General features: G+C 53.0%; 1 protein-coding gene across 5 annotated transcripts in view; it reads left to right on the top strand.

The window, feature by feature from the left end:
• Positions 1-22,616, top strand: part of LOC125960021 (fibronectin type-III domain-containing protein 3A) — a 48,153-nt gene that overhangs the window by 16,418 nt on the left and 9,119 nt on the right. For 3 of the 5 annotated variants that reach the window (XM_049693117.1, XM_049693118.1, XM_049693116.1), the window contains 2 exons: positions 15,867-16,054; positions 22,372-22,616. The exon at positions 22,372-22,616 is cut by the window's right edge and continues 101 nt beyond it. In XM_049693117.1, coding sequence (XP_049549074.1) covers positions 15,867-16,054; positions 22,372-22,616 — 433 coding nt within the window. Of the gene's footprint in view, positions 1-7,095; positions 8,243-15,866; positions 16,055-22,371 lie in introns of all 5 variants that reach the window. The other 2 variants (XM_049693119.1, XM_049693120.1) reach the window with 1 other exon arrangement.

Below are 22,616 nucleotides of genomic sequence, written 5' to 3'. Positions count from 1 at the left end.
AGTCAGTCAGTCGGTGCCTGCTTTTTGTGGTTTATGTTGCTGCCTCCCTCTCCTCGGCTCTATATGTCGGCCACTAGTCGGCAGCAGCAGCAGCAGCAGGGGCCTACTACTACTAGACCTACTTCTTCATCTTTTTCTTCTTCTGCTAGGCTCTCCCCATCTAGTAGTAGTTAGCAGCAGCAGCGCCTACTTCGGTTATGCTGCGATGAGTACAGCCATTTTTTTCTTTCTTTCCATAATTCCCGTTTCCCTCTTCCCGTCACTTTTTTCTTCTCGTCATCTCTCTCTCTCGCTCTCTCTCTTTCGGTGCTGCACATAGGATTTCGAAATCGTATTCCACAGCCACAGACGGCAGATAGTTGATGTTCAAGGTGGGGTGAGGGTTGCAGTCCAAGCGACAAAGCATCTTCGAAAATGGCAGCCAAGTGTCCATTGCCGTTGTCGTGTTGTGTTGTGCTGTGTGTTCCATTGATGCTTTGTACCACCAATTGGCACCGCCGCCGAGAACCCCTTCGTTCGTCGCCGCGGCGCCAACGAAGAATAAGCAGAAGAAGAAAGCGAAGCAGACCAAGGTGCATATCCGTATCCACGCCAGGGTGGTTGCGGTTCTTAATGTGTGTTGTTTTGTTGTTGTTGTTGTTGTTGTTTGGCTGCTTTGTGAATTACTGATCCCCCCACTACCCGGGCGGACGTAGTATGGCGCCCGGCCCTGGCCATGAGAACCACGGACCACGGACCGGGAAAACAGCGGACCCGGCGAAGTGAACGACGGATAATTGCAATAATTACTCTGGTGGTGGTTGGTTTCGGTCTTCATCTACACGATTCCCATCTGGGAGGGTGCTTGGAAATGTAGATCACTAGGGGGCTCGATCGCACTGGCCACTCCCTCCTGTGGGCCTGTGGGAGTGCGGTATATATCGGTGATCGGCCTGAGGTCAAGTAGCTTTCATTTTCGCTGCATCCATTAGCCCGTTCCCGAATACGGGATTAGAACAGACGGAGGCAGATGGAGGTGGTGCTGGTGGTTTGCTGTCTGATTCTCTTCGTCTTCTTTTTCACAAAACTCCTTCCCCGGGTGCGTAACGGTGCTCGAGTCAATTCGATTATCCCGCAAAAAGCCGGGCGGAATTCAATATTTCGGTCCACGGAAGGCGTTGGAGCGTTTAAAACGGAATGTTTGCGCCACGGTCAGCAAGTTTGCGGCTCTCTCTCTCTCTCTCTTCTGCGCGGCCATTCCACTATCACTGAATGCGTTCTTCGTCCTCCCCAGGCGTCTTTGACTAATCACATCCCACGTACGTGGCCCATGAGTCATTTGGGGGGCGGCCGCCTGTCGATCTCGATGACGACGGATGTGGTTGATGATCTGTTTACATCGACCCGTCGTCCCAGTGCCAGTAGAAGCCCTGGAAATCCCCACCCTCCAACGAAAAGGCCACCATCAAGGGTCTTCTCTTGTTTGTTTATGTTGCGAGATTTCACTGAATCCCTCGTCCGTCGATCGCTCGATTAGATCGCGCGAATCGCGATCACGGTGTGTGTGTGTCTGTGTGTGTCCTGTACGGTGCAAAATTCCAGTGCCAGACGACGCCTCGTAACCGGTCCAACAACCGCTACACACACACACACACACACGCCGCTCTGAGGGATCCAAAATGGATCGCCATCCCCCGGTTTTTGGGGGAGGGGATAGATCTCACTCTTCTCGCTGCTTTGTTTGATGGTTTGATGGTGGAGAGTGGTGCCTATCATCATCATCATCATCATCATGATCGCGGGTGAAAGGGGAAGGAGAAGGAGGGAGCACACGACGCACAAACACACACGACGCGCAAACCTCTCGCGATCCATCCAAAAATTCCGCATTCGTGGCAGCATTTTTTGTTTTTCGATTCCGGCGGCGCCTCGAAAGTGTGCTACGATCATCGCGATCATCGTACCGCTGGCTGAGGCAGCTGCTGAAGGGAAGAAGGCACACGCCACACACATAGAGATAAGCCCCAAACTCCTCCTCCTCTCGCCCCGGGGGCGATTGATTTCCGTCGCCTTCTCGGTCTCGGTGTCAATAGTGTATCAAGCTTCTGTCTTTGGTTTCTGGAAAGACTTCCTCCGATAAGACAGACTAAGAAGATTTGTGGTTCAACTACGCACCTACCTAGAAGTGTCTTTAACCATGAATAGTGGATTATGTGGAGCCCTTTCGAGCCCTCCACCGGATCGTTGCTTCCCCTCTTCGCCAGCGATCGATCGATCGTGGAGCGTCGTGTAGATCGAGTTGGCAAAATGATTCATTGACAACCTCCCTCCATAAGTGTGAGATGCCAGCGTCGACAAAATGCGGCGCATCTGCGGCGCTATCCTCCTCCTCCCCTCGAACACCTTCCCCCCTCCTTCCCTGGTGTTGCAGTTGTATTGGGGAAGTCGGACGCGCAGTCGCAGTGTGCAGTGTAGATGTGTGTGCGGGCTGCAGGTTCGCGATCATCGCGCGAGTGTGCGGTTGTGTTGTGTTGTGTTGGCCGCCCCCACCCAACCAACCGCCACCCGAGGTTGACTTTTATGTTCGGGCTCTGGGCCCCCCATCGGTTGGTGGAGCTTACGATGACTTCTTCTTCCAGCCAGGGCATTCCAGCCTGTGGCGGTGGTGGCGGTGGCCTCTATGCACTTCCCCTCCGTTCGCGCAGTGTGTGTTCGAGTTCGCGATCTATTTGTTTAGTGCTGGTCGGTCGGTTGGCTCCAGCAATTGCGGAATGCGCTCTGCCACGCTGCTCCTACTGCTGTCCTGTATTTTTATCTCTCTCTGTCTCTCTTTTTCGCTGTTTTTGTACCACGTAGCAGCAGCAGCAGCTCCTACCGTTCGCTTCTCACGCATAAACGCGGGGTGGTACGTGTGGGGACGACGACGTACGTGTTACTTGAGGTCATAAATCTAAGGAGCTTCGGAGCATCGGCGTCCTCTCGCGAAACATCTTTTGCGTGCTTTTTGACCACTTGGCGTGGCTCCACACGCACGCACGCACGCACTTTGTAATTGTATAACAAATGACCACCATAATGACATTAATAATTCGCTTCGTGTGTTTCTGTTGTCTTGTGGACAACGAACAATTTATCGAAAACATCGAGAAATCGGCACTTCTCACGGCATACATTTTGCTGGCGTTTTAAAGTTTCGCGAAACCACCACCAGTGAACCAACCAACCAACCAACCAACCAGCTCGGCAGCTCAGTCCAGCCGAGCCCGGCTTAAGTCGGTCAGCAGTTTTCGTTGTTTGCTCCCTGCTAGCTGGCTTGCTGGCTGTGGAGCGACCATAAGAAGAAGGAAGAGAGCATAAGCAACGGAAGGAGGCCGCAAAGTATCGGCTCCCCTCCCCCCCCACCCCTTGCGTTGGTATGAAACGAAAGCTTGAAAGCCACTTCTCTCCACTGGAAAGGGTTAAAGACAGAGAGAAGGAAAGAGAGAGAGAGAGACAGAGACAGAGACAGAGAGAGGGAGTGCGATTGTCCGCGGGATAGCGTGAAGAGGAGCAAAAAGAGAAGCGGGGGGGGGGGGGGGAATAGGGGAACACCGCAACGCAACGGCAACGACGACGACGACGACGACGACGAACTCCACGCCAACAAGTACCAAGACGGTGGATGAAGAGAGTTCAATAAACTTCTCCGCTCGTGGCCGCCGTGGTGTTGAGATTTTGCGCTAGCAAGACGTGGAGAAGGAAGAGAGAGAGAGAGAGAAGGGTGGTGAAGATGGGGGTGGATAGAGGCGGACGCGAGTGGCTTTTGGTGTGAGTTGGTACCGCGGACGACGACGACGACGACGCCGTCCAGAGAGCAGAGGAGATGATGCCACGTAACTGTTGCGATTCTGTTGTTGTTGTTGCTGGCCATCGTTCCGTTGTGTGTTCGGTTTGTTGTGGACGCACACACCTATGCTGGCGGGCGGGCGGGCTGGCTGGCGAGAGCCCAAGTGGCGGCGAAGTGAGAAAGTGAGATCACGACGGGCACGGTGAGAAGCATCTCGTCGTGCTCTCATCACAGCATCACTCATCATGAGCTCTTCTTCTGTGGGTTGATGCAGATGAGAAGAGAAGAAAAGGAAGGAAAGGGTGTTGTTGAAGGGGTAGAGGAGAGGGGGGGGGGGAGGAATGTTTAGGGAAAGGTGGTGGTGGCAGCGATTCAGCCTTGGTGTCTTGCAACGTTGACTTTCGAGTAGTGTGTGGATCTGTTTGTGTCTCTCTATGTGTGTGTGTGTGTCTGTATGCGTCTGCGTCGGCACACCAACACCACGTAACGTGCGCTGTGTGACTGCGTACGTGCGTTGGAGCTCGTCGTGTATTGAGGGTGCCTCCCCCCTCCCCCTTATTGTCGCCTGCTGGGCATGTCTCCGCCGAGGGGAGTATACCAGCTGAGCTGAGTAGTGTGTGCGCCCCGGTTGTTGTCGTCGTCGTCGTCGTCGTCGTCTGCCGCTGTGACAACGACATGGACACAACGACAACGACAACGACGAACGATCCGGTCCCCTACTTTTGGGGGGACGGGAATCATGGGCCACGACGCGACGCGACGCGATATGTATGTTGTTTGATTAATGCTCTGCCACGTTTTAAATATTTCCTTCGCCGACGAGCGACGACAGAGAGACGACGACGACGACGACGATGATCACAACGACAACGACCGTTGTTGTTGCTGTTGTTGCTGTTGTTGTTGGAGAGTGTATTGTTTCGGGGTGAAGGAGCACTGTCGGCACTGCTATAGCACGACGAGAGTTCGAGTGAGAAACACAGCATTGCAAGAGAGCGTTGTGCATCCAAACAGCAGCCGGTTGTGTTGGGACGACCCCCTTCCCCACAGCATAGCATAGTATTGGGGCTGCAAAAAACGCCACGGCCAACCAATGCTCCTCCATGTGGCGGATGTGTACGAACGACGCGGGGCTGCGGCCTAGTTTCGAAACGCAGCAGCAGCAGCATTACCGAGCAATGACGTGTGCTGTGTACAGTGTTCGCGCGTGTCCGTGTGTCTGTATGAGTGCGTGTTCCTTCGGTTTTTTTTTTGCAAGATCAGCACATTCCTTTCATTCAGATCGACAGCATACACACACACACACTCACAGAGACCCCAGTAGGGCCTGTGAAGATACTTGAACTTCCTTGAAAGTCGCCGATTTGTGTTGTTTGTGCCTTCTGCCTGGACCCGCCTGGGCCGGCCCGGGTTTGCCTTCTAGTGTCTCTTGGTATGAACGCGAACCGGGGCTTCTGCTGTATTTCTTCTTTATCCAGCTGTTGTGCACACAGGAATGAGAGACTGCATTGTGCGAGTAGTTTGTGGAGCTATTGTCGTGCCGAATGATGCCGAGTGATACATATTCGGTTGTCCTTTAGGACCTCATCTGAGCCGCAAGTTGGAGGCGCGTAATAATAGGACTTCTCCATTATCTCCCCCCTTGTCACCGTTTGTTTCCTGCTCTTGAGTATGACAGGGATCTTCTCCTTCTTGAGTGTTGTTTGTTGCGCCGGAATGACAATCGCAGTAGGCGGGCGGAACTTTCAAATACCATTTCTGCCCAAAACATGCCATCACCATTTCTGTGGCTTCTAAGATGAACGGATGATGGAAAACTGTCGTCATCTTTTGGAGTGGTGGTGGTGGTGGAGTGGTGCTCTGTCCTGAATGCAATTGGCATGGAAATGCTTCTTTTCTGCAACAGATGAAACAGGAGAGATCCAATACGACGCAACAACAATGGCTACCTACCTACCCTCGAGCCCATATCTCGATTCATCTCTCTGATGTACGTGTGCACATGTGTGTATTAGTGGCCCCCAAACGATATTAGTCTTGTTGTCTGTTGCGCGCCATTCGGTTGTGGCTCGAAGTCTATGATTAAATAAATTGCTAACCTGCGAGCACAACGCCAGCAACAACAACGACACACAGTACGCTGCAGAACAATTTTTGCACCGTCCGGACGATCCTCGAACTCTCCTCTGGCGCGCGCCATCCACATAATCCACGTATCCGCGTATCCGTGGCGAAGCGTCGTCACCAAAAGCCCCCCCCATAGAGTCCCCGGACTCCGGCACCTCCGGCAGTGCTCGAAACTTCTCGAAACGCCGCGAACACTCGAAAGAAGACCACGACCGCTCGCACAGGAGAGGGGAGGGCGAGAGACCAGATGTGGTGTGGGGTCTATCTGGCATTTGACTTAATCAAGAGGAGTGTTGAGATTTCTTTATTCGCAACCGGCGCAACCCCACGCACCACCATGCCCCCTCCAGGGGGGGAGGTCTCTCCCCACTTGCTACCAATCAGTCAACTCAACTCCAGCAGCGCGCTCTGGAGACTGGAGACTCCAGAGACACAAACCACCATCACTCCGTCCATCCATCCATCCATCCATCCATGGTCCAATAGGGAAAGGGCCAACGTGTCACGCCACCCAAGACGCGACGCAATATCTCTGGGTGGTTGGTTAGTTGGTTGGACTCTGGGACCGGGACCGGGACCTGGACCATGGCATGGCCGTGTCCCCCGGGCTCAATTGGTAAAACGCGCCAGCGACTGGAATCTGGTGGTGTGGCATCTTCCATTCATAACGCGCTCTCACTTGGCGCGATGGTTATACGTTCCACCGGGGAGGATGATCCAATCCAAACCCTGTTTCCCCTCCCCCCCCCAATGGTGGTGGTAGCAGATGGACGCAATATTAAGATTGAAAGTCTTGTGGCAAGTCTCGGTTGTACCGTTTTCTGTTGTACGATTTCATTGAGTGTTAAATTGGCTCCGAGATCGCTGCAATTTGCCGCGAGGATCCCTTTGGATCCCTTCTTCTTCCGGGCACAGCGTGTTGTGATATGTCTATTTTCGGTATTTTGGTCCAAGAGAAGTGTATCAGTATCAGTATCAGCAGCAAAAGATATGCCAGTCTGTGCGAGCGAACGAAAGACGAAAGAAGAAAAGGAAAGAGGACGGTTCCAAGGGGGCCAAAAAAAAAACGGACAGCGAAAGACAGTGACTCCAGAAATAGAAGTGTGTCCCCGAGGGAGGAGTACGCGACGATATGATACGAAATTCGGTTTTCCATTTTGCAGCCCGGTCTCTATAATCAGTGTTTGTGTTTTGTGTGTGTGTAGTTGCTGTTCCACTGGAGGAGATCCACTGGTTTAGTGCATTCCTGTGTATGTGCGTGTGCCTGTACGGTGCGGATAATGGTGCGTCTGTAATATCTACTTCCGGGCTCGTCATGTGAAGTCATGTGAAGAGTAGCCGAAAACGCCAACGGGGTCCAACATCTAACAACGTGAGCCGGCCCAGAAAGCCCAGAAACAGTGCTTCGTTTGGTGGAAAACAGAGAGAGAGAGAGATAAGTGCGAGTGCTCGTGGCTGTCGTGACGCGCGGGAGGAAGTGACCGATAAGTGGTTCAAGTAGTGAGTGAGTGGCAGCAGAAGGTGCGGTGCGGTGTACCAGAGGAAACGCCAAATCTCTGGACGTCGTCGTCGTTGTCGTCGTCGATTTATCTGGGCTATACACGCGGCTATATCCCAAAGACTCGACTCCCTGCTGCTGCTTCTGCTACTCGACGCAGCGGAAGAGAAGCATCGAAGCGAAGGACGCAATCCAGAAGGGAAGAGAAGAAGGTCCTGTTGTTGGACCGATTGGCGGCGGCACCATGGTTCGACGGGCCGTCTCGACTTCCCCGGAATCCACGAACCATCTGAACCATCACCATCTGAGCCAAGCGCAGACACCGACCTCCTCGACCTCGTCCCTGTCGTCCGCCTCGGATGGCCATCCGGCAACCGGTAGTAGCTCCCAGCAGCCGTCACCTTCGTCCCAGCAACACTCACCGGTGGCCGGTAGCGGGGGTGGTGCAGGGGTGGGGGCTGCTGCTGCTGCTGCTGCTGGATTGCTAGGACCTCATCAGCAACAACAGCAACAGCAACAACAACAGCATCATCCTCATCAGCACTCCTTGCACACGCCACCACCACCACCACCACCCCATCATCATGGCGCAGGAGGGCATCCAGGGCACGTGCACCTTACCGCAGGACCGCCGCAACCACACGAGAACGGCCATGGCGGTCCACCGGGGGCCGGCGGTGGTATCCTGTTCGCGGCACCGTACGCCGGTGCCGAGTACTACTCGGAGCACTCGTACTACTATGCGCATCCGGACTACGGTTCACCGCCACCACCATCCCAGCACTCACACATATGCCCGGTGCACGACTACGGTAAGAGAAGAGGACCCGACCCTGGAGTCGGAGATAAGACCTCGGTGGTGACCGCATGAGATGGATATGTAGAGAGAGAGAGGACCTCTTCTCTCTCTCTCTCTCTCTCTCCCTTTCTCTGTACTATAAGACGACGTCAGAAGGACTTCGAATCGAAAGTTCCTTGATTTGTTTGCACTCAGGATGACCTTTCTCCTTCTCTCGAGGGGGCAGGGGGGGACTGGTCATCAATCTTTGACCGCGGGACTTGTTTGTTTGTATTGAATTACGTCGTGCACTGCTTCTTGGTACAATTAGTGGCTCGAGAGAACGATGCTCAAACGATGATGGCGTCTATCAAAGTGTGGTAGTAGTAGGCTATCATCTTCTCGCCAACTATTCCACGAATTCAACGTCAAACGAAGTGAACGCTTGCTATTTATGAGTGTAAATATTTTGATGCATTCAATCACTAGAGAACCAATAGGGCGCAGAATAGGGTATTACGGTGAAGTGATTGAAATTTCCAAGAACTGAACCGCCACATGCCACAGAACATGTACTGATCACCGCCATCATCATCATCATCATCATCATCAGCATCATCATTTTGTGAGCGGCGATGGTCACGGGCAACGGAAAGGTCATCGCGCAAATGGCATCCGCGGTGCAGATCGTGGTGTTCAACCACGCGAACCGCGACAAATGTAAATGTGCGCGCTCGGAGGGTGGCCAGGGTGACGATGATGGTCTGCCGGCTCGCTGGCTGCAGTTTACATAAATTTGTGCAGAACTGATGTTTCCCATGCTCGATCGGTGAGACGCATCCAAGGGACCGAGCGAAGACGAGAGAGACAAAGAGAAGGATCGCGTGGCTCATAAATTCCCAATTTTCGCTTACTCCGCATGAGAAACCCCCTGGGGGTAGCAGAAGGGAGGGGGTTGGTGGGGGGGGGGGGAATCCACTCTTAATTGGTGTCTTAGCATAAGGAAGACACTCGCCAGTCCTCTCGGCACCACCACCGCCTCCCTCGCTGCTGCTGCTGCTGCTCCCGGAAAACAACATTCACAATATTATATTTCTCAGCAGCAGCAGCAGCAGTAGGCCTCGGGTTTTTGGTTTTTGATCGCGCAAAGAACGATGGGAACAGGGCGACCGATGAGAGCGATGCGGCGAGGTGAGGTGTATTATTGTGTGGTGGGATCAAGTTGGCATTGAGCAGCAGCTCCATCACTTGACCTTCAAGACGGGTTCGGGCTCGGGCTCCCGGATGACGGATGTGGCGCGATGAGGTGCATCAAGTGCTGCAAACTTTTAGTGTCCGTAAACTTGAAGACGACAGCAGGAAGATTGCATACTTAGAACATTGGTGGTGGTGGTGTTGTTGTTGTAGGTGATCCACACACACTGTGATGAAGAAGGATAATGTCATGCGGAAGTTCCTCTAACATCTTGAGCTCTTCTAGAGGTGATGACAGGTATCGATGACATTGATTCTCATCGTCGTTCGTCTAATGACCGTTCGGCGGGTGGTTCACACACGTTCGGACTTTGGAAATCCCCGGGACACAATACCGGTCTCTCTCCAATGGGGAATTGCGAAGAGCTGCTGCAGCATCGTCTGGAGGTGTGTGTGTGTGTACGCGCACACGAGCAGCTCGTACGATCGCGACGCGGCGTGACACGTCGACAAATCGTAGCAGCAGCAGCAGCCGTAGAGTAGAGTGCCCGCAGAGGTAGATGGCGTTCCGTGTTGAGAGCGCGATCGTGCAGGAGGCCGGTGGTCTGGCTGCCTGGCTGGCTGGTTGGTTGGCCGATCGCACGAACTCGCGAATAGCCGGAAAGTCCCAACAAAGACACAGAAAGATCGTGCTGTAGAGAGAGAGAGAAAGAAAGAGAGAGAAAGGGAGGGCACAGAGTGAACGAGAATCTCGAAACTGGTTGGGATGGTTACGGTTCGCACCGACTACTACCACTACTACTACTACTACTGCCAGTGCCTGCCGCCGGCGCCAACGAACCCTCCATCTCCAGGGGAACCGGGGAAGCAAAGCAGCATCCTTCGCGTGGTGCAGTGTAAATAATGATGGTGGGTTTGGGGAATCTGTGCCCACGCTGCGCCCGCTCCTCTTTTTATCCTCCCTTCTTTCCACGGGAAACGGGGGTTTTTCGCGCGAGATCTTGCCCGTGCGTGTGCGTCACACTTCGCTTCATTTCACCGTTCCATCTCCAAGTGATCGAAGTGGATCCATGTAGCCCCTTTGCGAGGGGCTGCCGATACCGCAGCAGCAGCTCACTTGGATCGCTTCTTCATACTTCCAGATAGAGAAGATGGCGCTCGATATAGGCGGAAGGAAAAGTCACGAGACTTCTTCTGAAGATGACGACGACGATGATGACGACAACTCCAGCAAAGAAGCTGTAGCTGCGCAGTATTTATCATTAAAGGTCGTTTCGAAGATCCCCCTGCCCCCCTCCTCATTCGGCTCCATTATGCTCGGGTGACTTCGAACTTCGTTTGCGCCGCTTCTGGAACTCGTTTTCAAAGTGAGAGGCGCACCGCAGATCGCGTTCGCTCGTTCGCTCGCTCGCTCGAGACCCCCAGCACCGGCAAGAAAGGGGAAATTCACATCCTCCAGATGCGAAAAAGAAGACACCACGGGGGATGGGGGTTCTCCAGTTCGGTCGACTGCTTGTGTGCTTTCTGCTTTATCCGTGCGTCCAGCGATCCGAGCGATCTGTGTTCGCGCGCGTGTTAATCCTTTTATCGTATTGTTTTTTTTCTTTTTTGGCGTCTTATGCGGCGCTGTGGCGGAGTATCGCGCAGCGCAGACTCCAAAAAGAAACTCCGTTACTGGTTTTCCCTTTTGTATAATGCTTCTTTAAATTATGCTACACCGTACGAGCGACAAATTTCATGCGACCAAACACTACGTAAGTGAGTCGAAACATTAACGAAAGGGCGCGGTTTGTTGCATAATCTGCGGATACCGAAGCGGATCAATCGTTAACGCTCGTGGCGCAACGTGTAAGAGATGCAATGGATTCCTGGTGGTTGTCACCTCGATCACGCAAAGCCAAGAAATGATGGTTTGGTTTTTTTTTTTCGCAAGAATGCGCCAACATCGTCCAAGACCTAGAAGCGGCGAAACATTGAGACCTCGCCGCATGCAGCAGCACCGCATCCATGAAGATCATATTTCTTGCGGTGATCGATTCTCGTCTAGGGAGGGTGCTGGATTTGTGCGATTGCTTCATCTTTCCGGGGATATTTGCAGGGCGACCAAACAACGGGATAGCAATGATCATGCTGCTTCTATTGCTTCTGTGGTTTGTAGAGCCCGTTATCCTTCATGAAAGTGGCACAACCACACACACACACTAGACTCTCGATGAGATCGTTGTTTCGTTGCGGATCGCTTTGCACCTCCTCGATGCACTTGTGTAGTGCGTATGGTTTTGCGAATCCGTAGCAGAGAAGAGACCCCTTTTAAGTAGCCTATGAGTTAAATTAATCTTTTCAAAAGCTACTGCAGAAGTCGACGTCCAAGTCGACGCAAAGTGTAGTGCTGGGCTATTAACACAATTGATCTGTGATCGCACCGAACAAACGCAGACAAAGACACACGTGATCGTGATCGAATTCGCCCCAGGAATGTGAGAAAGGCACATTCCCTTCCGATCACTGCTGGCCAATGAGTGGTTGTGTGGTGAGCGCGCGGAAAGGAATGGCAACATCCCAGAGCCGCTCCATCTGCTCCTCCCGGTTCCTCCAGTACACAACAACCATGATTAGACCTCCTCCTGCTGCTCTTCCTCCTCTTCCTCCTTCTCTTTCCGGGGAACGGAAGCTGTAAGGTCGCGGCTTGGCTGTAGGGTAACGGGATTTCCACGGGCAGCACGTTTTCGCTGCCGCCGAAACGGGAAAAAGGTAGAAGAGGAGAAGGAGGCAGCGAACCTATCGAGGCCACCGAGAATCGATGATGGATCAGTACGCCCACCTGGGGGAGGGGGGGGGGGGGGATGTGCTGCTGCCTGTCTCTCCTCGCGCTCTCTCGGTCTCTCTCGATCTCTCTTTCTTAGGTTTGGTATTTTGGAATCCCTTTAATCGGCCACAAGACAAGGGGCGGGCGAACGAAACGAACGAGAAAAGGGCTAACATATGTGTGTGTGTGTTGCTCTGTGGGCTCCCTCACATATGATTCCCTTAGTACGTCCGTTGCGCGATGATTATGCTCTTTAGTTTCCATTCTTTTGATTTGAGTTTAATTTTCCTCGTTTCTCCGTTTTCTTCCTCCGGTGTACGTGGCTTTGTGTGTGTGTTCAGGGCCACCAGGGCCAAGTTCCACCGTCCTTTCATCCCTCTACCCTTCCTCACCTTTAACAACCCCCTTTTTGGGGGGTTTGGGATGCGTGAACGGCACGCAACAGCAGCACTGTCCTCTCTCTTTTGCTCTCTGTTGGCATGCTGGCATCCTCTGTGTGCGTGTGTTTGTGTTTTGCTCAGCTGTGAAGCTCAGCAAAGAGAAAAGTCAATGCTGCCGCGACGACGGGTGCTCCACCGATGCTGTTTTCTGCTTCTTTCTGCCCGGTCGGTCGGTCGCCCTCGTGCCGTTGCCATGGTGTGTCCTCGCCTTCCGCTCGTCCCCGGTGGTCGCACGAGGTCGCTCCATCCTGTTGCTTAAGCGCTCGGCATGGCAACTGCGATGTGATGCGCGATGCACGCACGAAACTGGTTCTTTCTTCGGCCGCCTCAGAACTGGTTGCCGTCGGGTTGTTTTGAGTTGAGGGTGACAGAAGAGGAAGAGGGGCGAGCGGGGAGGAAGACACACACGCGGAGGACTGGGGGAGGGTTGTGGACCAATTCTCTGCGCTGCTCTTGTGTTTCGCTTTTTCTTTTGGGCGTCCCAGGAGCACAGGAAAGAGAGGAAAAAAAGGCAAATGAACAGAAACAGAAACAGGAGCAGCAGCAACCCTGGAATATGGAAGGAGAGGCACACTCCACGAAAGACAGAGACATCCCAATGGTGTGGTGCTCCACCTTCGTCTCCCACTCCTTCCAAACACACACACACACACGCACGCACACACCAAAAAGGGTTGATTGTACTCTGTGCAAATAATGACCTTGATTAGTTATGCTCCTTTTGCTCCTTCTTCTTCTCTCGCTTCGCTTCGCTTCGTGGTGGGTTGTTCTGCCACGCGTCATTTTTGGGGACAATAAAGCCATGGCGGAAAGAGAGAGAACGAGAGCGGTCGCTCAGCATATTATTTGGCTTTCGGGTGTGTGGTTTCGGTGGCGGCTTGCACGTTTGATCGAAAGGTGGTAGCTGCTGCTGCTGTTGGTGCTGCTGCTGCTACTTGCGGATGCGTACCGAAAAGTGTTTCCATTAGGCGGCTGGCCTCGTTGCGATGGTTCGCTGACCATCGGCGGCATCCGCGCGGGTCTCGTGGGTCTCCTGGGACTGCTCGACTCGCGCTGGCGGCCCCCCAAAAACTCACTCACCCCTGGCGGCGATGCAGAGGAGCGGCGGATTGTCTATGTATATAAACACGAAATATTAATGACCGTCTGGTCTGGTCTGGTCTGGTCTGGTCCAGCGTTTGTCGAGGTCTGGCTAGCCGCCACCGCCACCGCCACCGCCACGATCCATTCCCCTCGGCTCCATGCGTATCTCCGATGTGCATGCAAGGGTTTCCGTTGACCGTTCCAGCAGCATCGCCTGCTATGACGAGTGAAAAAGACGGAGAGAAAGAGAGACGTTTGTAGTGTGGCCGCCGCGGGGGGCATTTTGTCGCGCGGTGGAATGTGGCCGCGCGCGCTTGGCGATGTCGGTGTGTTTTTCCACAATTTTCCAGCTCAGTAAGTACACGAACACGCCGCGCCGCGGACCGGGTACGTTTGTGCCGCAATGGGCGCAATGTGAATGGGGGAGAAATCGGACACATGCGATCATGGAGGGGGGGAAGGGCGGTCTATTGATGATGGCGACGATTGCACACGGTTACGTGTTGTGGGGTTATGTTTTGTTGGTCGAAATTTATTTGGGATTTATGATTTTACAATCGATGGGGAACGATTAAAGGGGAAAAATTCATGAAGATATCCTCCCCTATCCAGACCACCTTTTGATCGACCAAAACTTACGAACGAAGCAAGCCACAGCCTCATGGCACATAGCCTACTATTTTGATGAACCTATCGGGGAGGACCCTCTCTCTCACATGCTGGTCAATGGTTAATTAGATCCTCATTGAATTTCGGTTATTATCGATTCCCCTTATGGGTTCAATTTCCCTATTTTAGGGGGATCGCCACAGCAAGGTATCGGAAGAGAGAGAGAGGGGGTTTATGCGTTTGAATAGCCCGCATAAAACCGCATGGTGGACACGCGTCTAAACGACCTTCCCGCGCCGCAGGGAACATAGAAGAGAACCACAGAGCACCTTTTTGGCCAGCATTTGAAATTCATCAAAATTCTCCGAATGTCCTCTAGCTGCCTGGGGGACTACTCCTACCAGCACATATCAGTGTCAATTAGCACACGCAGCAGCACAACGAGTGCTGGGTGTTATGGACGTCACGCCGTATCTGGCCAGTATTTTGGACGAGTGTGGGACCAGCAGCAAAGTTCATTCGCTTCGCTCTCGTCATCGCGAGCATCCTTTTTCGCGAAACAGCGAAATGCTCACTGCAACAGCAGCAGCAGCAGCAGGAGTGTTGACAGAAGGAGGAGCAGTAGCAGCAGCAGGTGATTGACTTCAATGAATACCTCCCTCAGTCCTGTCGGTCCCATGGCTTTGTCCCATCATCCTCATCATCATCATCATCATCACCTTTTACGACTCAGACCATCAGGAATTCAGTCCAACTGCGTGTGTGTTTGGATGTGCTCTGTTCGTCGAACTCTGGCGCCTCCATCCACCTTTTGGTGGGGAGGGAGATAGGTCACAAACCATCCTTTCCTTTCCACCCACTCCACTCCTTCGCTCCCAATGGACCAGGGCGGCGAGGGCATTAACCGCCGAAATGACGAGATTTTGCACGAAAGCGATGCACCACCACGGGACTGGCGTCTGTTTATCGTTGCCGCTACGCTATCCTGGAATGTCTGGGTGGTGCGCATTTTATTTATTTTCTTCAACCTGACCTCCTTCACCATCCAACACCCTGCTGCTGGCTCTCTCTCTCTGCGTTGCTGATGGATTTTAAAAAGAAGTGCATACGTTAATAACAATATCTTTTGAGGTTTGGCGTGTCCGTTCGTTCGGCATTCACCAGCAGCAACAGCAGCAACAGCAGCAGCAGACGTGGCCAAGTCAAGTGCGCACTGCTGCGCATCAGATGCTGTGCTGCGATGGGAGAAATCAGGTCACGGAGTCGTGAGAGTCGAGACCGTCGAGACCGTCGAGAGACACCGTAACCGCGCATCATCGGATATGGGATTTGGATATTTATTTTCAGATTCAGATTTTTTTATTTTATTTTTCACAAACAAAACAGTCACACGACTGCAACTGAGAACAACTTGACTTGTTGAACTGCAATTGCGATGCGATGCGATGCGATGCGATGCGATGTGTGTGCAACTAAGCTAATTCCGGATTTTCCCCCCCTGTTCTTATCGATCGCTTTTATCGCAGGTCCCGTCACGCTACCGATGGTATCGCAGAATGGTACCCCACCGATGGCGATGCCGATGCAGGTTCCGCACGGTCACATGATGCAGCAGATCGTGGACGAGAACGGGACGCTACGGCACGTGATCCTCTCCACCCAGCCGCAGCAGCTCGGCCAGGCCGGCGTCCAGCATCACCTTCACCCACCATTCGTAAGTACCAATGTCACGGATTCTACGGTTTATATTTTTACCGGATATTTGTGCACCACATTACAATCCCCCGGGAACCAAATGGTGACTGCACTGAGCTACTATCTCTCTCTCAGGGGTGGTCTTCTGATTCATTCGCCTGTCATGTTGTGGAAGTGATCGCGTTAACTTCTCCGGTAAACAACCACCGCTACGATCAGCAGTCGCAGAGCTTATCACCGGGAAATTCACACTTCGCGTCGTTTGCAATACAGTCTAATCCAGAGTCTGTATTTGTGTCTGTATGTCCATGTTACTACGTTTCGAACACTGATGCTAATCGGTGGCACGTTTCACGCCAAAGGTTTTCCCCGGAATTCGGTCAGCGAGCGCGTGACTCACCATCCTCCCCCGGAGGTGATGGTGTCATGCTGATGCTGATGCTGCAAATTCGTTTGCCACAACGAGAAGGGCGTTTATCCTGCGCTCCTCGATCCGATCCCCATCCAACTAACAACCAACTTCTGCGCCAATGTCTGTGCCGAAAACGAAAAGCGATAAAAAAACGCAACAAAGTCCTGTCGGTGGAGGACTGGGGGAGAGAGATTGTGTGGCGCACTGTTGCGCTCCAACAACAACCGGCATGGTCGGGCGCGTTGGTGTGGTGATGCTGTATGAGCATTAACCAAGTAAATTATTATTATTATTCTGACCAGACCAGACGCAGACACGCGCTGGTAAGGGTTGGATACTTGCTGTGCTTTCTATATTTAGAACCCGGCTGCACATCCTCCTATGTCTACAATGTGTACGTGTGTACCAACGCGTGTGTCTGTTGTGCAAAAACCCCTTTGATGGATAGATATTTGCCAGTTGAAAGTGCTTCTGCTGCTGTGCTCCAGCAACAGCAGTAGCAGCAACAGCAGCAGCCGCATGGTCAGCACTTCCTGGTCAGCGTGCATCATCCCCTTGTCCCTCGGAGAGAGGGAGAGATAATTAAGCCCCCTGGGAGAAGTGGAGATGCAGATGGTGGCGTCTGTTAAAAATGGCCATAAAAAATGGGATAAAAAGTATCGTTTTATGATCACACACTACCACCACTGCCACCACCACCACCACTAACCGGCGAGTTATGCGGTTCAGTTTTCGCCTTTGTTTTGTTGTTGTTGGTGTGGTGCATGTCGTTACGCGCTCGCGACCATAAATTGGTGGTCACGGAATGCCACGTGAGGTCGATGCCGATAGAGAGAGAGAGAGAGAGAGCGAGCGAGAGAGAAAAAGGGAGCGGGAACAGTGTGCTGTCCGCGATCGCCACGATGCGATCTCTGATCCATCCGTAACACACATTCAACATCCGGCTCCAGCTCCGGCTCCGGTTCCGGCTTCATTGAGGAAGACTCCCTGCTGCTGCCGCGATCGTCGCCGTTACGTCTTGCTTACTCTCGCAGGACCCGGGTGTGCTGCGCGACATCCACGGCGCGCATCTCTCTCTCTGCAGCCAACCGAGGAGGAAGTGTTGCTTCCGGATTTGATCAGATTATGATTATGAAGCGGCAATATGGCGGTGATGATGGCGGCGAACACAAGCGCGCGCGCGCGCACGCTGCTCGTGCACACGATCACTCGATCGTTAAGCCTTCTCATATACCCGTCATATGACGACTGTTCCGAGTGTTCCGGATTGTACACCCAAGTCCACCTCCTCCTTCTCCTCTGTGCTGCCATAAGGTTGCGATAAAGCGCGACCACCGTACAGTGAGTGTACAGTTAGAAAATGGACACAATTATCATCGACACAAGCTGGAAGCCCTGTGCCGGTTGGACGGCCATTGGCTATCCGTTGGGCGACGGTTGTGTTGCCTTGCAACAACAATGCTGCTTGCCGCAGCGTTCGAGTCTAGCCTCTTTATGGGGCCGTGACCATTTGGAAAGGGCGATTCGCAGAGCCGCAGATGCGCCACGTAGTACCTCTCTCTCTCTCTCTCTTTGTATCTTTCTCTCTGTTGGTTTCCTCTTGGAAATGGCAGAGGTTGCGCTACTTGTGGTAGTGGTGGTGGTGGTCCCGGGTACTCTCGCGCGATAGCACCACGCCAGCATCAGCATCATCATTATGCCTTTCACTAACTCCCTTTCCCAGCCGGCTAGCCAGCTTACGAAATGTCACACTGTGAAAATGTTAAAATGTCAAAACTCCTCATCCATCCATCCATCCATCTCCCGCGAATGCACACGCGCCCTCTGGTGTGTGGTTTCTTCACAGTTGCCAGAAGACGCCAACGGTGGGGGGGGTCGCCAAGGTTACCCCCATTCATCCCCCCTGTCGCCACTTCACTCCTGCTGAAGGATGGATGCTGTGATGGTGATGGTGGCATACATCTAATCATGGGTTGCACAGCGCCAGCCCCAAATTCCAAACAAAAAGATCGGAACTGGCCTCGTGCAAAACACATCAACGCAGCCGTGTGTGTGTGTGTGTGTGTGTGTGTGTGTGTGTGTGCGCGGTCATAGCTGGGAGCGCTATTGCGCAGCATTAGCTATTCGAAGTGGGGTGTGAATGTTGACCCAAAGTGCATTTTGGATGGCCAAACACAAGGTCGCTCGCTTCCAGCTAGCTCCCCTCCCTCAGAGCCTACTACCTGCTTGCAAAACGAACAAATGCGCAGCACATTAATCATAGCAGCCATCGCCTAAATTCTGCTTCGGCGTTTTGGACAGGGAGAGAGGGTTGGTTGGTCGCCACATTTGTTTGTTTTTCGAAAAATGTTAATTGATTCACCACGGCACACCAACACACACCCGTCGGTGCTGCTGCTGCTGCTAACCTCGAAGAGCAGGAAGATGGAGCGTATTGCGTGCTCGCTGGCCACGTAGGTACAGCACCACCACCACCCGGTTTTTGGGGTGCAACTGAATGTCGCCTTTTTTGCCGGATCCGCCATATACTAGCTGGCTGGCTCGTGTGGCTCGCTAGTTTAGGGTCGGTTGAGGCGGTTTTTTTTGCAACAACAACAACAACTAACCCCCTACCCTACCACCTTAAACCATCCATCCGGCCAATAACCTCTGTCACTCCTTCCCTGGCCAATTGTTGTTGGCGCGGTTAGATGACAGGACGGAAGATCATCACCACCACCACCAGCACACGCACCTGAAAGAGAGAGAAAGAGAAAGGGAGAGAGAGAGATGCAAGTTCCCTGAAAAGCTTGTTGTTTTTTTTGTCGGGGTGGTAAATTTGGGGGTTGGTAAAATTGCACAACAAACCGACACCGCCACCACCACCACCACCACCACCACCACCACCACCACCACCACCACCACCACCACCACCACCACCACCTCATCATAGTAGTCGTGTACACAAAAGGGCGCCATCGCCCGTGAAGCGAAACTTTCGACACCTTCTTCTGCGTCCCATTCACCCCAGGGTACCACCACCACCGCGGGGGGAGACAATCGATTTGAAATAAAAATTAGACACCAAAGCTACTGCCTACCCCTCCCGGCCCACCGCTTGGGCTGCGGTTGGTAGCGCATAAAAAATTGCAGCGTCATTGAGCGCAATTTCACGTGGACAACACAAATGTGTCGCGTCGTGTTGTTGGCTCGTTGGTTAGCCGGATTCTCCGATTCAAAGTGGCCAGGCGGGTACGGGGTACGTGGTGGTACGCACAGGAACCGGCACCTGGCGGCGGTGGCGGTGGCGACGTGTGCGGTTGGACTATTAGTTTCGCTTGGCGCTGCTTCGTTGGTTGCTTTTATTTTGTATATCCCCCACCCCCCGGGGTATGTGTGTTTGTGCGCCTTTTTTAAAGCTTGCCTCGAATACTTTACTGTTTAGCAACCGCCGCTTTGAAGTGGTCTTTTTGGGGACCGAAAACTCTCTCGTCTAGAGTTACCACCCGCCGTTTTGCACACAGTAGTGTGCTCCCCGCGATGGCCAGTAGAACTAATTTGCACGCCAGTACGCGCGCCTACTACTACCACATCTCGATGTCCTCGGTCTCGTGTGCTCAGTGGTCCGACGCCGGAACGCTTTTCACCATTTTTGACAAGAAAAAAAATAAATAGTTTTCCCGATTTCCATGCGCCAGGGTGGCCAGAGGGTGGTTAGGTGCCGCGACTACCTCTTTTATTACGCCACATTCGTGCGATTATGCGTTTTACTGGTGGATGGTTTAAATAAAATCGCCCCGAATTTGTGGGCGTGTGCGCGAATTGCGACAAATCGGTTGTCGAAAGGAAGGAAATGAACAACCGTATCACTCTGTAACCAATAGGAAATATCGAACAATACATCGGTGATGTAAGGGGGAACGAAGCAAGCAACAGGTAGCCCCCCCCTTAGTAGGCTGTACGAGCAAACGTCTGGAAGGGAGTGGAAGCATGTTGAGAAAGGTTACTCCCGTCCTGTCCCAAAGGGAATAAACCCAAGCGGGCGGTTGTTTTCAAGCCCCATTCAATTAGCCGCGTCTGTAGCGTAGGTTCAGGCAACCGGCGTCGTCGTCGTGTACGGCGCGCTATGCTAGATGCTATTTTTGGTATCTAATTTGATAAGCAGCAACCGGAAACGTCTGACATCCGAGTAGGCTTTCGGGGCGCTATCTTGGATTTGGTTTCCTTTTTCTCATTTGGAGTTAGAAAGAGAAAAATGCGTGAGTCCGAGACGGGAGAGAGTAAATACAGAGGCTATCCAAGCAAACCAAGCTAATCCCCAAAAACATATCATCGAGTGAAACAAGCAATAAAAGCAACAGCAACGACGACAACGACGACGACGACGACGACGAGATGTTGTTTATTATCGTGAGTGGTCAAAAGCGTCTTTTTTTTTTTTGCACGACGTTCACCCCCCCGCGGGGTTGTAAAACAAAACCAAAAAAAGGAATGTCACTTCCTGTGTATGTGTGTATGTGTGTGTTGGTGTGTGCCGGAGCACGCACCAACCAAAACACCACATATCTTACCGAACGACAATATCGCACCCCGCGTGCCGCGACCGAAGACGCGACAACCAGCGCGACCGTCTATTTGTTGATGTTTTGGGTCTGCTACCGGTCCCCCCCCCCCCCCCCCCACCCACCCGGTAGGCAGCAAGCCGGCCGAAACAAAATGCCATCAAAGTGATGCGAGTGCCGCCACGTAAGCAGGTGTGCACCCATCGCCGGCAGCCCGGGCAACGGAGTGGCAGGAGGGGGTGACTGTACCAAGTGCGTACTGCCTGTTGCGCCGTTTGTTGGCCGTCGTCGTCGTCGTCGTTGTCGTTGTTGTCGTCGTGGCCGTTATCTGGTAAAAAGCGTGTCTGTCGCTGTTACAGCAGACCGACCCACTGCTGCTGGGTTGTCATCAGCAGTGGGTGGGGTGGAGTGGTGATGCATGGAGGTGCACACCCTGATAACTGGGAGGGAACCAAGAGAGCGAGCGTGTGCGAGCGAACGAACGAACGAACGAACGAACGAACGAACAAGTGATGTGTTGCGTTGCCATTCGAGGGAATCAATATGACTTACGTGGCGCTTTCCGTTCGTTGGCCCTCCTCGCGCGCCACAGCGACGATTGGGTGGGACGCCAGCATGGCATAATGTTTTGACAAATGTCTTCCCTTTGTGCGACATTCCGTGCTTTCGCCCTATTATTGATGTGGCGTTCCCTTGCCGGCCTGTTCATTGATCTTTAGCACATACAGTAGGCGGAGAATCGAGCGTCTAGGGAACGTACGCGTGGTCCGTGTTCTGGGAGTGAGCGAGAATTGGTGAGAATTTCACTCAACATCTATCGCCTCACCGAAAGTGAGAGTAAATGGAGGTGGCATCACCACCTCGTTCTTCTTCTTCTCCCCTCTTGCTGATAAAGAGGAATGAGTGTATGTGTGTGTGAGTATGGGGTATCATCACCCCTCCCGTTTGTCTCCGCCCCAGCAACGCGCGGGATTGACGCCACGCAAACCATCGGCTAATGCAGGTTGAGCGCACTTAGAGAGAGAGTAGCTACGTGTCACTTGCTGAAGTTGGATCGCTCCATCCACAGCCTGCTTCGTGCGTTCTCGTCGCGCTTGTGCGTTGCTGCTTCGCAATAAATCAATTTTTGTCGCGCATCATTATCGATAACATAACATACACCCAACACCCCCTCGCACATCCTTTCGCCCCACGGTAACCTTCCGGAAGCCCTCTGCCGCGCTGCCGTGGATATGGATCCTCCGCGTAAAAGTGTCCCCGTGGCAAAGCTGCTGATTGAGGTGTGCGAAGCGTGGAAAAGGAAGAGTGCAGTTGTTTTGCCCCTTGGATACTTAACTAATTTGTGTTTCCGATTTGTGTGTGTGTGTGTGTGTGTGCTTGCAGATAAATGGTACGACGGCGCCGTTCTACAATTCCATCGCGAGCTTCCAGACGGGCCCGGGAGCGGGAGCACCGACGATGTATCCACCGCAGCTGCTAACGGGCAGCAGCGCGAACGGAGGTAGCACCGGTGCTGGAACTGGGGCTGGTGGTGGTGGTGGAGGAGGTGGAGGAGGAGCGGGCGGTGCAGGAACCGGTGGCAATCACATACTGCACACGCCGCTCCAGGGTAATATGACACACTCGCC

Source organism: Anopheles darlingi, chromosome 2, assembly GCF_943734745.1.
Source record: "Anopheles darlingi chromosome 2, idAnoDarlMG_H_01, whole genome shotgun sequence".
Classification (NCBI taxonomy): domain Eukaryota; kingdom Metazoa; phylum Arthropoda; class Insecta; order Diptera; family Culicidae; genus Anopheles; species Anopheles darlingi.
Note: the sequence above shows the minus strand (reverse complement) of the source record. Positions and strands in the feature narration are given on the sequence as shown.